A 12783-nucleotide genomic window follows, 5' to 3' on the forward strand; every position below is an offset into this window, starting at 1 on the left:
AAGTTTTAAACATTTTATTAGGTTATAAGATACAAAAGTAAATAGGAAAGTAGTGGGGGAAATGGGAAGAGAAGTGAGGAAAAGTTGGCAAAAAAAAAGTTGACTTCCAACTTCTTTTTTTTAAATGTTTTTTTTATTTTTTAAGACAAACATACAAACAAAACATAAAACCATCTCCCATTTTATATACATACGGTGTGTCAGTTGGTTACAAATCTTTTGTGCTATCCTTTCATAGTCCATTACTCACAGTTTATATAAATTTTCACATTGTCCAACATATGTTTAGATATTTATCAGTTATAAGTCTTCCAACTCCTTCTGTTGCAGTAAAATAAGGCATTAACATCAAACTACAACTCTTTGCTTTCTCACAGAAATATAAACTAGCCATAAACGAACTGTTGTTCAATGGAAGACTGCCTGTACTACTTGATATAATTTGGCAACTGAAAAAACGACTTCTCCAAAACTGAGCAATACACTTCATCACACTAACCTGTTCAGCTAAACCTCACTGCAATCAATTACAGTAAATACATTTAAAAAACAAACAGCGATTGCATACCCTTAACTAACGCATCGCCGAGCGCCGCTCGCCTTCATACATATCCCTAGCATGCAACTGCCCGAACTGAGCCGTCAAACCCGATCCCGGGAATGAACCCGGTAGAGAAACGCCGAGCCCTGCAGAAATAACTTCCGGTCTTCGCGTCTGCCCTACTTCCGGGATTTTGCCGGCCATGCTTAGTTGGTTGCTATGGAAACGAAGAAGCGGAGAAACTCCTGGGTGGGGCGTCGACAACGTTGCGCGGCTTTCGTTGCTGCTCGCGGGTGTATTGCTAGCTGTCCTTTGGGGGGTGAGTTCGGGTGGGTCCTTTTACCTCTGGTGTCCGTTGTTGCCTTTAACTCCGCACGAAACCCCGCACCCTAAACCCGCCAACCCCCATGGGCTGAGTACACGTGGCCGCGGGGTGTCTGGCTCCTCTGAACCCTCAGAGTCAGGTCATTATTTCTCCCCCCGTGACTGTCTGTGGAGATGCTCAGTCATTCGGGTCATCGTTGTCTCAAAAGTGCTTTTTTTTTAAAAAAAAAAAAGGCAACTGGACTGCCTTCTTCCTCAAGGAAAACAAAATTCAACAAATCAGTCCACTTGCCTTTTTGAAAAAGCACCTTTGAGCCCACCCGTGACTGTTAAGCTTTCCACAGTGGGAAATTCTTCACCGCTTCTTTATATGCCCAGACCTTTTAAAACAGAATGGCCAAAGATCGAGCCTCTGTAAAAGGTAATGGCCCCTTTTACCTTCATGGGAAATAACTCGATAGCTCTTTGGCTGAAACTGCGGGGCCTCATCATTAGGGCCAGACATAACGGCATGGCTAAGATTTCATGCTAAGGAGGGAGAGGAGGTGCTCCCTGCACAAGCTGTGCCAACATTCAATTTCTTCTAACCTTCTAGTCTCCTTGTTCAAGCAACTGAATTTAAGAAGGTGCGGGAGACGGGAATCTTTTGTTAAACAGATAGTAATCATCGATAACCTCCTCAAATATAGCAAATTATTCCGAGATTTGCCTTCATCAAACTCTCAGAGTTACATTGGTAGACTCATATAACTTATCCCTCCTGCTGTATACAGAGCTTGGTTTCTGTTGCTGAGTTAGCCTCTTCCTGGACAGTAATATTACCTCCTGTTAAACCTGCTGTGTGTGAAAAGGGGCAAAAGGATTAGAAGAGGAAAATTGCCTGAGGGAACTGGAAGTTCCTTGCCTCCCTTTTTATTTGCATTTTTAAAGAGACATTCTTGACTCAACAGAGTTGTACTTGAGTTACATAGTTCTTTCCCCTTCTTGCAAGTTTGTTCTTTTACAATAGTTGCCCTATTTAGACAGGTCTGAGTTGTGAAATTCTACACCTAATTTTAATCCTGTGAAATGTACTTCTGGATTGCATATGCTTTACTAAACAATATGACATTTCATGAATCATAAAATGTACCAGTTTAAAGAGATCTTAAAGATTATCTAGTCCAGCCTCCTGCCAGTGCGGAAATCCAATATTGCAGTATCCTTGACAGAGGGCAGCCTTTGTTTAAATACTTGCAGCATAAGACAATCCACCTCTTCCCTCAGACAATTTGTTCTATGGTTGAACATTTCTGACTATTTGGAAAATTTCCTGATGTCTAAAAAAATCTATAATTTATATCTGTTGTATTTTGTGCTGTTTTCTGGAGCAATACTGGAGTAAAAGAAACCCCCCTACTCTATCTACTTTAACTATTCAACTGTAGTTTTTCATTCCAAGCCCCTTATCAATTTGATTGCTATTTTCTATAATCTAGTTTGTCAGTGTCTTTCCTACAATGCAGTTCATAGAACTGCATACAATATTCTAATTTTTATCTGACCAATGTAGAACCAAGAAAAATTATGACATCTCTTGACCTGATACTTTAGATCTGTTCATGTAGCCTAAGACTGTATCTTTTTTTCTTTTTGTACACTGTTTACTTATCTTACATTATGCATGTAATTACTTTTACATGCATTCATATGCAGCCTTTCTCATGCTTTTTTTCTATTCAAATAAATAGTATTACATTGTTTTGTTGAAATTCAATTTGCTGGTTTCTGATTGATGTTCCAACTTATCAGAATCCTCCTGAATCTTAATACTTTCTTCCATTTGCTGTTTCTCTATATGTGTGTAACCTAGAATGTTGTGAATCTATGAATAATAGCATACCCAGTTCATAATTTGCAATCTTTTCAAATAAACTCATGGAAGACTTTGTCAAACGCTTTGCTTAAGCCAGGTATACTGTGTCCAGTACATCCCCATATTAAACTAAACAAGTTATATCAGAAAAAGAGTTCAGATTGGTTTGTCACAGCATGCTCTTCATAAACTGTGCAAAGCGATATGTTCTTTTTAAAATGCTGACAAACTGTTTAAATAATCTGTTTCAAAGTTCAAGCAAGGTCTGTAGTTACATGATCTTTTTGTTTGAGAAAAGTTATTTGTAAAGACAGGGGGAAAGATTGCTTTCCTTCACTCTTCTGCACATTCTTCATGATTTCCTGAAGAACAATGTTACTTGCAGAAAACGTTAGGATAGTGATATATGAAGCAAGAAAGAGAAGAGCTTCACGATTTCTAGTTTATTTGGTATTTTCCTTGAGTAGGATTTGTATTCTAATTGACCCAAGCAGAACCACTGACATAAAGAAGGAATGGCAATCCAGATAAATAAAGATATTAACATTAATGAATTTAAGGTTCCAGAAGCAAACTATTAATCTAAGAGTCATGAGGGAACATTGGATCCCTAACTTGTAAAAAAAAAAGGTGCTTTGTCTGACTTTTCATGCAGGAAATACTTTCTGTGTTCAATCTAAGAAATCCCTCCCTACTCTGATAGTCTGGAAATAGACCATTATGCCTCTCTACCACCTTTACTTTCTTTTGCAGTTGTACAGTCTGCCTATATTTGTGTAATTCTTACCATCTTCAGGAAGGAAAACAAATGAGGCATTTAACCTTGCAGATAATGAGCATCTATTTTTTTCTGGTTTATAACATGGACAGAAGAAAGAGCTTCAGTATTCTAGAATCCCCTAATTCTTATTTATTTTGTGTGTTTATTTGTTAATAGGCTTTGTGACAATCCTCTGATAATCCTTTAAAAAATATAGAAAGAAATGGATCGACATATTCCTGTGTATCCTTTGCCCGAAGAAATAAGAAAGGTATGATTATATAAGAAAAAGTGATGGGTTTGGGGTTTTCTAAATGGTTTGCAGCTATTATCAAGCCACAATTACATTCCTATTTAATGTTTTTCCTCTTTCTGCTTAACTTTAAAATTACTATTTTTTTCATGTGCATTTTGCTGTTCTTGAAAAAGTCATTTTTTTAAAGAAAAATTGTCTTTTCCTATATAAAAGATTTACATGCATATACACACAAAAAAAATGAAAAATCTTGGGAGGGGAGGAATTCTGAAACAGAAAGATATAACTTCCGCTAAGAATATGAAATTAAAGAGCTTGATAACACTGGGAGGGTGGCTGTACAGAAGGGTAGATTAGGTATCATGTTCATAAAGTTACAGGAATGATTTTTTTAATGTGCGAGAAGGTTTTTTCAGAGAACATTCAAAATTTTCAGATTACAGAATGCAACATAGACTGCAACAGGTTTTGTAGAAAATAACCGGCCTATAACTGAGAAGCCTCCTTTATAAAAGCATATAGCACTTAGCAATAGCTCTTAAGACTTATATACCGTTTCAGAGTGCTTTACAGCCCTCTCTAAGCGGTTTACAGAGTCAGCATATTTCTCCCAGCAATCGGGCTCCTCTTTTTATCGACTTTGGAAGGATGGAAAGCTGAGTCAATGGTTATAGTGTGCCATGACTAATTATGTTAATTGCATTAAAAACTACAGTTAATACAATTGGTGTCAAAGTACATGCTGTTTACATGTTATACAGATATAAACAGAGAGATAGTAATCTTTTGGGTTCTTAGTATCTCCCACCACTGCTAGTTTAGAAAAGAAGTGTCAGCTTTGGAAGTTCTATTTATACTATTTATACTGGTGGAAAGTTGCACCACATTCATGGCTGTGATTTTCCAACAGCATTAGACTGAAAAAGGATAGGCAATTGGGTTTGACAGAATTGGGTCTGGTTCCATTGCTTCCAATTCCTCCTTGTTTGCCCTGTACAATCTGGAGTAAACTCATTTTCACACCATTAATTGAAATGAGGCATCGGCTTTTAAATGTTTCCCAAATGAAAATCTCAACTACACTTTTACTACCATGTCATATATGAGATTTCTTCAACCTGATCAAGTATTACTCAAAAAAAGTGTTAATGATTTTGTATTTTTTGTTACTCCAGCACATTAATAATACAACATACATATTTACTAAATGAATCCTGAAAGTGCTATTCATATAATGAGATTAAATGTTATCATGCAATAAATACAATCAGATGGGAAACTGAAAAAACAAGAATCATTTGGATATTTGGACAGATTGTTATTGCTTTGGGGGTGGGGGTGGGGGCTGTAGCAAAATCTTGAAAGCCTAGATATAAATTGAATTTATATCTAGTATAATTAAGGTGGAGCTACTCTCAGTCTTTTGTTTTTCCCTTCCGTTGAGCTGAGATGCCCACGATCATGTTCCTTCCTCTGATTTCCCAGGGTCTGTCAGTTGTTCCATCAGATTTATCTATATGCTCTACATGACACTCTATTTGGCATGATTCCATTATTACGTTTTTGAGAAGTCTTTCACAATAACCTACTAGATAACTGAGAGCAGACAATTAAATCTCAAATCACATGCATTCTTAACTAGTGAATAACATTTCTTTGAACTCAGATTTATCATTTCAGTGGGACTTAGTTTAAATATAGTATTGTCAAAATAGATAAGGTGGCTGAGTGTAGAGAATAACAAAAAAAGGAAAAAAAAAATTCTTAGAGAATAAATAATTGTAAAAATGACAGCCAAAATAGGGAAGTTGTAAATTTGAAGAGGAGCAACTTTGACTGTTTTTTACTTCATCTCTTTGAAAAAAATGGCTCACAATAGTTAATTGACGCAATACTGCTTTTATATGAAATCCTAAACTCAGTTATTAGGGAATGCAATTTTATTTTGAAGTAAACCTGTTTCAGCTTGAAATGTATAGTTATTAGTGACAGTGTGATAGAATCAACAGCAGTCACAAGGCTTAAGTGCCACAAGGTCTCTGAAGTTAGTCCTCGTTTACAACAATATGTTTATAGAATTTAGATTGTAACAAAGGTTTGATAATCTTCTTCCTCCACACACAATATAATCTACATAAAGGATTGTTATTAAATGATGTGATATTTTTAGTGTTGTTGAATTGTTGTTCTTTATTGCACCATTGTTTCATGTAGGTAGATATATTTCTTTGGTTTCTCATGACTTCCCCACTTGACTTTCCATTAATTTTATTTTTTATTTATTTATTAAACTTCTACGCATTTGATACTCTAGAGCAAAAGACAGTCTTCTTTCACTGTTACCTGTATTATTTAATTATTGTTTCTGTTATCCTTGGATGCTCTTTATTTATCAATGCACTGCTTTATTTCTTATTGCTACTAGTACTTAGGGAGAGTGATTGACAAAAGTCACCTAGATAGTTTCTGTTTATAAGAGAGGATTAGAACCTGCATCTCTGTGCTTCTAGCAACTTAATCACTGTATCACAGTGGTTCTCTTTTTTACAATATTATCCATTCTAAATAAACATTTATCTAAAGTACAGAGGAAGCCAACATAGACTTCTAAAAATAGAATTTATAGAGTAAAAGTATAAGTACAATAGTTTGTAAAAGTACATAATATAATGGACTGCAGTGGTTTTAAATTATATTGAATGTATTAATATTCTAAGGATTGATCTATTAACATTTATAACTCATGGTAATTTACCATGGTACCAAAATGACATCCCTCTTATACAGCAACCACATACTCTGACTTATCAGTTGTCAGTTGTACAGCAATTAAAGAAATCACTCCCTAGTTTCTGTCCCATGTTTCCTTAGGTCAGTTATATTTCCACAATTGCATTTTTATTTAATTTGAAAACAGTTATCCCATGGGAGCCTATTTGGTTAGAGAGGCAGAAAATGGACAAATAATTTAAACTTATTGATATTTATTGATGAAAGGAAAGAAATTAATTGAGATACATTTTAATACTTGGAAAAGGAAGCATTATTTTTAAAAAATCAAGGTAGAAGATCATCAAAATAATCACATTGTCCTTGATTCTGTTATGGCAAATTATACCATTTAAAAAAAGCATTTTTAGCATTTCAAATTATACTATGTTCAATATAGGACAGTGGTACACTTTTGCTTTGGTATGATACAATAAATATGGGAAAATATTATCTTGATAATAATGTATTCCAATTATTCTATATCATTTGCTTTACGTGAGTTTGTGAGCATCCAGAGAAGGCAAAATAAGTTCTTGAAAGACATACAGACGAGCACACGGTTCTATTTCTTAACTGAAAGTTACTCTGGTTGGTAACACTAAATGTATCTTACTCAGGGTTGAATTTAGTATTTTCAGATTATCTATATAGGTTCCAAATAGAATTGCTCACTATTTCAACCTTCTCCCCATCCAGTCCGGTGTCTTACTGAAAGTAGATACATACATTGGAATGTCTGAAATGGTTTATTTTGAAATACAAAAGTGGTGCTGCAAGAAATCACAGTGTTCCTTTTAGGATAACAGTCTCTCCTTTTCCTTCATGTTACAGTTCAGTTTGTCCTCTTTCCATAAGTAATTTTAGTACTTTGGAACCTTATGGTATTTATTCTGAATGATAGTTTCATATTTCTGGGCACAAGTTGTTACTGCCAGGAAAAATAGAATTAATTTTTCATTTCCTTCAGAGCCACTGTAACTATGATCAGGCTTCATGAGGCAAAAAAGAGTTAGGAGAAATAAAGGCAAGCATAGCAAACATGTATCCAGTATCACAGGTACACACTTTTATTAGAGAATAATTAGAATATCATGTGAGACATGCCAATTAGTTAGATTATGGCTTGTCTCATAAATAAACATGATGAGTGTTTGTTATTTGTCTTTTTCAAAACAACTTGAGTTTTTCCCCTTTTAACCTTTTGATAGTATTTAGATATCTTTGTTCTCTTTTTCTCAAGAATAGTTGTTATTTAATATCCATTGTATCCATTCCCATTTTTTGTTATTTTGTCCTACACTTCTCATAGTTTAAAGTTTTCAGAATAATATAACATTAACATAATTGTAGTACAATAAACATGTTTATTTGTTCAAGAAAATGTAACATGATATCTACTACCTTTCTTTTATATACATTTTGATAAGTTGATGAGAAGCCCTTTTAATATGTTTTGAAAGAAAGCAAATACCATTATTTCATGTTAGTAAATCATCAGTGTCTTAATATGTTGTGCAGTGAGTTAGATTAGATTATCCTGAGATGCCTACTAGTTATTTTAAAAGAATATGGCATAGAATTGTCAGCATTGATTACAGTATTGAACTAGGAGTGGGGGAAATTTAGCCTCAGGTACTTGAAATAGACATGAAGCTCATTGGATGTCTCATACTTCACTTAACTGATTACAGTTTGAATTAAACTTTAAATGAGGAATCATATTTGGCAACAGAAGGTCACTACAATGATTTTATTATATAACTCACTTTACCTTAGAAGAATCTCCCTGTTCAGAGGAAATTTATATTTCTTTGCCAGACACTGGACAAAAACATTACCAACTTCCTTCACCTTTTAAAGTGAAAAGCATATACTCAGGCCCCAAGTCGATGTCCATCCCTCATCAGGGATGTTTGTCATATTGATAGGTAGGATTCAAGAAAGTCTGCACCTGAAATTGGCATATTGTAACCAAGCCAATATTCATATGAACTTGTCCATGTGAAAAAAAATATATATGAAGAGGACCACATGTTACATTTATAAACTTCCAGAAGACTCCACTAACAATGAAGATTTAATCTAGTAGCACAGTTGAGTTTCTTTTAAGAATATTAAAATTTACCTTTTTCATGTAGGTTATTTTATAGGTTTCTGTGTCACCTTCATTCCGTTGTATGATTCAAGTTGCCATACATGGGATTTTCTAATGATCACAGTATACCCTGCTTAACTTTAGATTTTGCAAAGCAGTTGTAACACTCATCTTTAGACCATTTTCACCATTCTATAATTTGCAAAAACATTCTTAAAAGTTTGAAAATGTTGATTTAATTATTTTGTGTTGTATGGGGCAATAGTTTTTCATTGTAATTGGGTTTTGTTTTTGGGTTTTTAGAATTTAATTTTCATTTACTGTAATTCTTCTTATAACTTCCCTGAGCTACTTTTGGCTCTCTGAATTTGTTTGTTTGTTAGTTGCAAAAAAATGGCAACCCAAGTGGAACTTTTTGGCAATTATAACAAATTATGTCTGCTTCTCTGTTTGGTTTCTGTCATTGGGTCACAAAACATTGACACAGATAATTTTAGCATTAGTCCCATGTGCTTCATTAATATTTCAACATATTTTTATTGCTTCCAGGTAGGAATAATCAAAGCATTTGTGATTTATTGGAGGAAATTAACAAACTGGGCACTGTGTATGAAATTGACAGATCTTGTGAATGAAGTCTGGCACTTTTTCTGCAATGCAATTCAGGTTCACCCAAACATGTATTTGTTTCCTCAAATATATCTTGTTTAAGAAGATTAATAATCTCACGCGACCAAATTTCATAGCTTCTGTACTCATGACTTTGCTTTTTCTATTCCAGCTCATCAGCATTCTTGTTAATATCACCACTGAACTAGATTTATCATAGCTTGTAATAAAAATAATAGAACAGGCCTACAAAATCTATTTAATTTTATAAAGAACTGATTTCTGCACAGATATTCTTTGCTATTAATAAGAACAGGTAACTATTTATACAAGTCTTAACCTTGCTACTTTTTTGAACATCATAAACATTCTACTATGTCAGAGTAAATATCTGTGATTTTCATTTTGCCCCCAAGGACCTTATATCCATTTGGCCCATTTGGAGAATGTAAATTTTGTCTAAATTTCCAAGGAGAATGGTAAAAATGATTGTGTGAATAATTCAAGGATAGGTTATTTTGTATTTTCAGGTATGTTGAACTATACATGTTAAAAATTCCATCCAGCATAGGTAATGACAAGCAATTATAGAACTGTAAGTTCAGATTCTGTGCTGGAACATTGGTTGTCCACCACTGGAATAATGTGCTATGTGGACATTATTCCGACTCTATATAAAAAGTTGTTTTTATTAATTTTTTTTAAAGGGACAGATTTTTTTCACTGTACATGTTGCTTATTTTTTTTAGATGTCCCAAGATGAAACAACGTGTAAATATTGTGGAGTCAGTTATTTGATCCTTCATGAATTTAAGCTACTGGATGCAAAAGTAAAAACAATGGAAAAGAAGATGAAGTTTTATGAGGGCAGTGTGGAACGGGAGAAAATACTGCAAGAAAAACTACAATGTCTAAGTCAAGATTTTGAACAATGCACAGCAGCTAGTGCATCAAGAACAGAAAGGTTGGAACTTATCAGCCATTCTTGCTTTTCAAATTAATATGTCTATTAATATCATTCAGAGGCAAGCATTAGCTGTTTTGCCAGATTTAGCTTGAATTAGGTATAATTTCCAGATGAATTCATGTTAGTCATAGTTTGAGCTACAATTTAGAAGTCACTATTTACTGCTTAAAGAGACAAGCTAATATAAGATGTGTTATTTCTAGTACTGAAATGATATTTTAATATGATGCATGAACCTGACAATTGTAATTTATACAACATGCTTCTGTAAACCATGGCTTAATATAGTGCATGAACAACCATTTTGTTTATCATAATAAGATATGGGTGTAATAAATCAGATTCTATAAATAAATTTTTGATGATAGAGAAGATTTGCTTATTCCATAAGCAAAAAAAGTTCAGAATATGTAGAACACTTCATTCTTTTAGCAGTCCTTAAAATATGTTTGAAAAGTAAGATTATATTATGAATAATTCCTCAGATTGCCTTTCTAGCCTTGATTTGCATTGAAAAACTTATTTCTAATTTTTTTTTTTCCTAGAGTATGTTAGGTTGCTGTCTGATTTTTAAACTTTAATTTGGTTGTTTGGATATCATAATCTAGAGAAATAATCGCATAAAAAATCTTTGAGAAAGCAAGAGACAAATAGCATAAATTTGCATACTATTGACTATTGTGTGCATGCAAAGTAGGAATTGCAGGGCATCAGTATGTAAAAAAGAAAAATTAAAAAGAATAAGTTTTGTATACATAAAATAAGAGGTTATTGATCAGTTTTCTTGAATACTCAATATTCCAATTCCAAGTGCTTCCTGGCAAATGAGCTATGAACCTTTTTCCAATTCTCCAAGAAGCAGCTCAAAGTCTTTGATGCAAATAACACATGAAACTTGGAGAGAAATTGGTGTCAAAAATATTGAGGTGAAAAGATGATGGGTATAAAAAGAATTCGGGAAAGAAAAGGCAGATGGTCAGAGAAAAAATGGATGTAGTTGAAGCTGGCTAGCAATGGAGGGTTTGTTTGTACTTCCAAGCATTCTTAAAAGAAACCTCTGATTAAATTCACAGTAGTTGGATTAGTTGGGTTAGATGGCAAAGCATAGTAGAGTTTGCATATCTTGAAGTAGTAGTGAGAGCATAAGCTTTTGGTTGAAATAATTACTTTAAAAGTAATACATCTAAAGACAATTTAAGACTGATTTAGTTATTGGCTGAATCAAGTTGAAGACAATTATAGGGCCTGGAGTACAGTGTGATGTTTTCAGAGTATGTGTTGCATGTATTAAAGTGGGGACAGGAGTTTAGAATGCATATTGGCTTTTCTGATGCTTCCATTTCATTATTCTTGTCTCCGCTCACACACACACCCTCTTTGATTTTTCCTCTGTTCAGCATATAACCATATCCTGGCTGTGATAACAAGATGTTCAGCTTCACAGTTTATGTGAAATGTACAAGTGCAGAAAAGATCACCATGTTCTTTCTTTTTCTCCTTTTAGCTTCTGCAATTAATTAGCCATGGAGCTTAGGATGTTTTCATGATTTCACGTATTAAGTATTATCAAAGCAGCCAAGATTGTAGTTCAGATTTGATGAAAAAATTGCAAGGGAAAGAAACTAGCTGTGTTAGAAAATTTAAGGAGAATTCATTTTAATTAATGCTGATTCATTGAAGTATTGTAATTCTCTGCATATATATAAGTTATCTACACATTTTTTCTCTAGCCATTTTGTCACTTAGGAACAAAAGAGTCCTGCTTAAATAATAAAGACAATCTAGTCTGCTTGTACAGGGGCCAAACAGATGCTTATGAAATGAATACAGTATAATACTTTGATTACTTTTCCCACCAACCTGTCCTCATGACCCTCATTCTGACCCTGGAGGTAGTGCTTGGCTCTGATGGTAAGAGGTCGTGCATATCATCATAAATTTATCTAGGACAGAGGCCAGTGGATGTATTTGACATATTGTGAGCATGTTGTGATCAGTTTTGTAAAATGGCTGCTATGAGAATGACTTATGCATTCAGAAAATGGCTACTATTATGACTTGTCTGATCGTAATGATAAGATAATATTTAGCTACATTTAAGACAGGAGGTTTTCCCAGCCTTGATGCAGCTAGTTTATAAGAGAGAAAGGGAGGAGGAGACAATAATCTCAGGGAAACAACAACAAATTGTAGATTAGAGATTGAGAGACTGTTGTTGAGGGGGAGGCTGAGAGAACTGAGGAATATAAGACTGAAATTTAAAAAAAAATCGGGGGTGGGGGTGGGGGACAGAGGAGGGATAATAATTTCAAATGCTCAACAGAAGTGACACTCGATTGGAGAAGGGAAGCAGGGGCTCTGAGCATGGTGATGTTTTCGGAAGGAGTCTGAATGTCAGGATCTTATTATAGGAACTGTATAGGAGTCTTATATTGAGAAAGAAAAGTGTTAAATGAGGTTGTAGACCTTTTTTTAATTTTATCAATCAGGTTATAGAGCGTTCATGATAATATCTATTGCAGTACATGAGATTTTTAAGGATTAAAAAGATGCTAAAAGGCCTATATATTTCTTTTTTAAAAATCCTATGAAATAGTAGAATGT

At 34.1% G+C, this 12783-nt stretch overlaps 1 protein-coding gene across 3 annotated transcripts in view; it reads left to right on the forward strand.

Annotated features, from left to right (window-relative positions):
* The first annotated feature begins 707 nt into the window (after positions 1 to 707).
* The window catches only part of LEKR1 (leucine, glutamate and lysine rich 1), a 41740-nt gene continuing 29664 nt past the window's right edge, over positions 708 to 12783 (forward strand). For all 3 annotated transcript variants that reach the window (XM_026705689.2, XM_087933338.1, XM_087933339.1), the window contains exons 1-3: positions 708 to 860; positions 3658 to 3751; positions 9962 to 10176. In XM_026705689.2, coding sequence (XP_026561474.2) covers positions 3704 to 3751; positions 9962 to 10176 — 263 coding nt within the window. In that variant the 5' untranslated portion in view covers positions 708 to 860; positions 3658 to 3703. The remainder of the gene's footprint in view (positions 861 to 3657; positions 3752 to 9961; positions 10177 to 12783) is intronic.

The sequence above is a fragment of the Pseudonaja textilis genome, chromosome 4, assembly GCF_049901715.1.
Source record: "Pseudonaja textilis isolate UNSWEBS1 chromosome 4, rPseTex1.2, whole genome shotgun sequence".
NCBI classification, from domain to species: domain Eukaryota; kingdom Metazoa; phylum Chordata; class Lepidosauria; order Squamata; family Elapidae; genus Pseudonaja; species Pseudonaja textilis.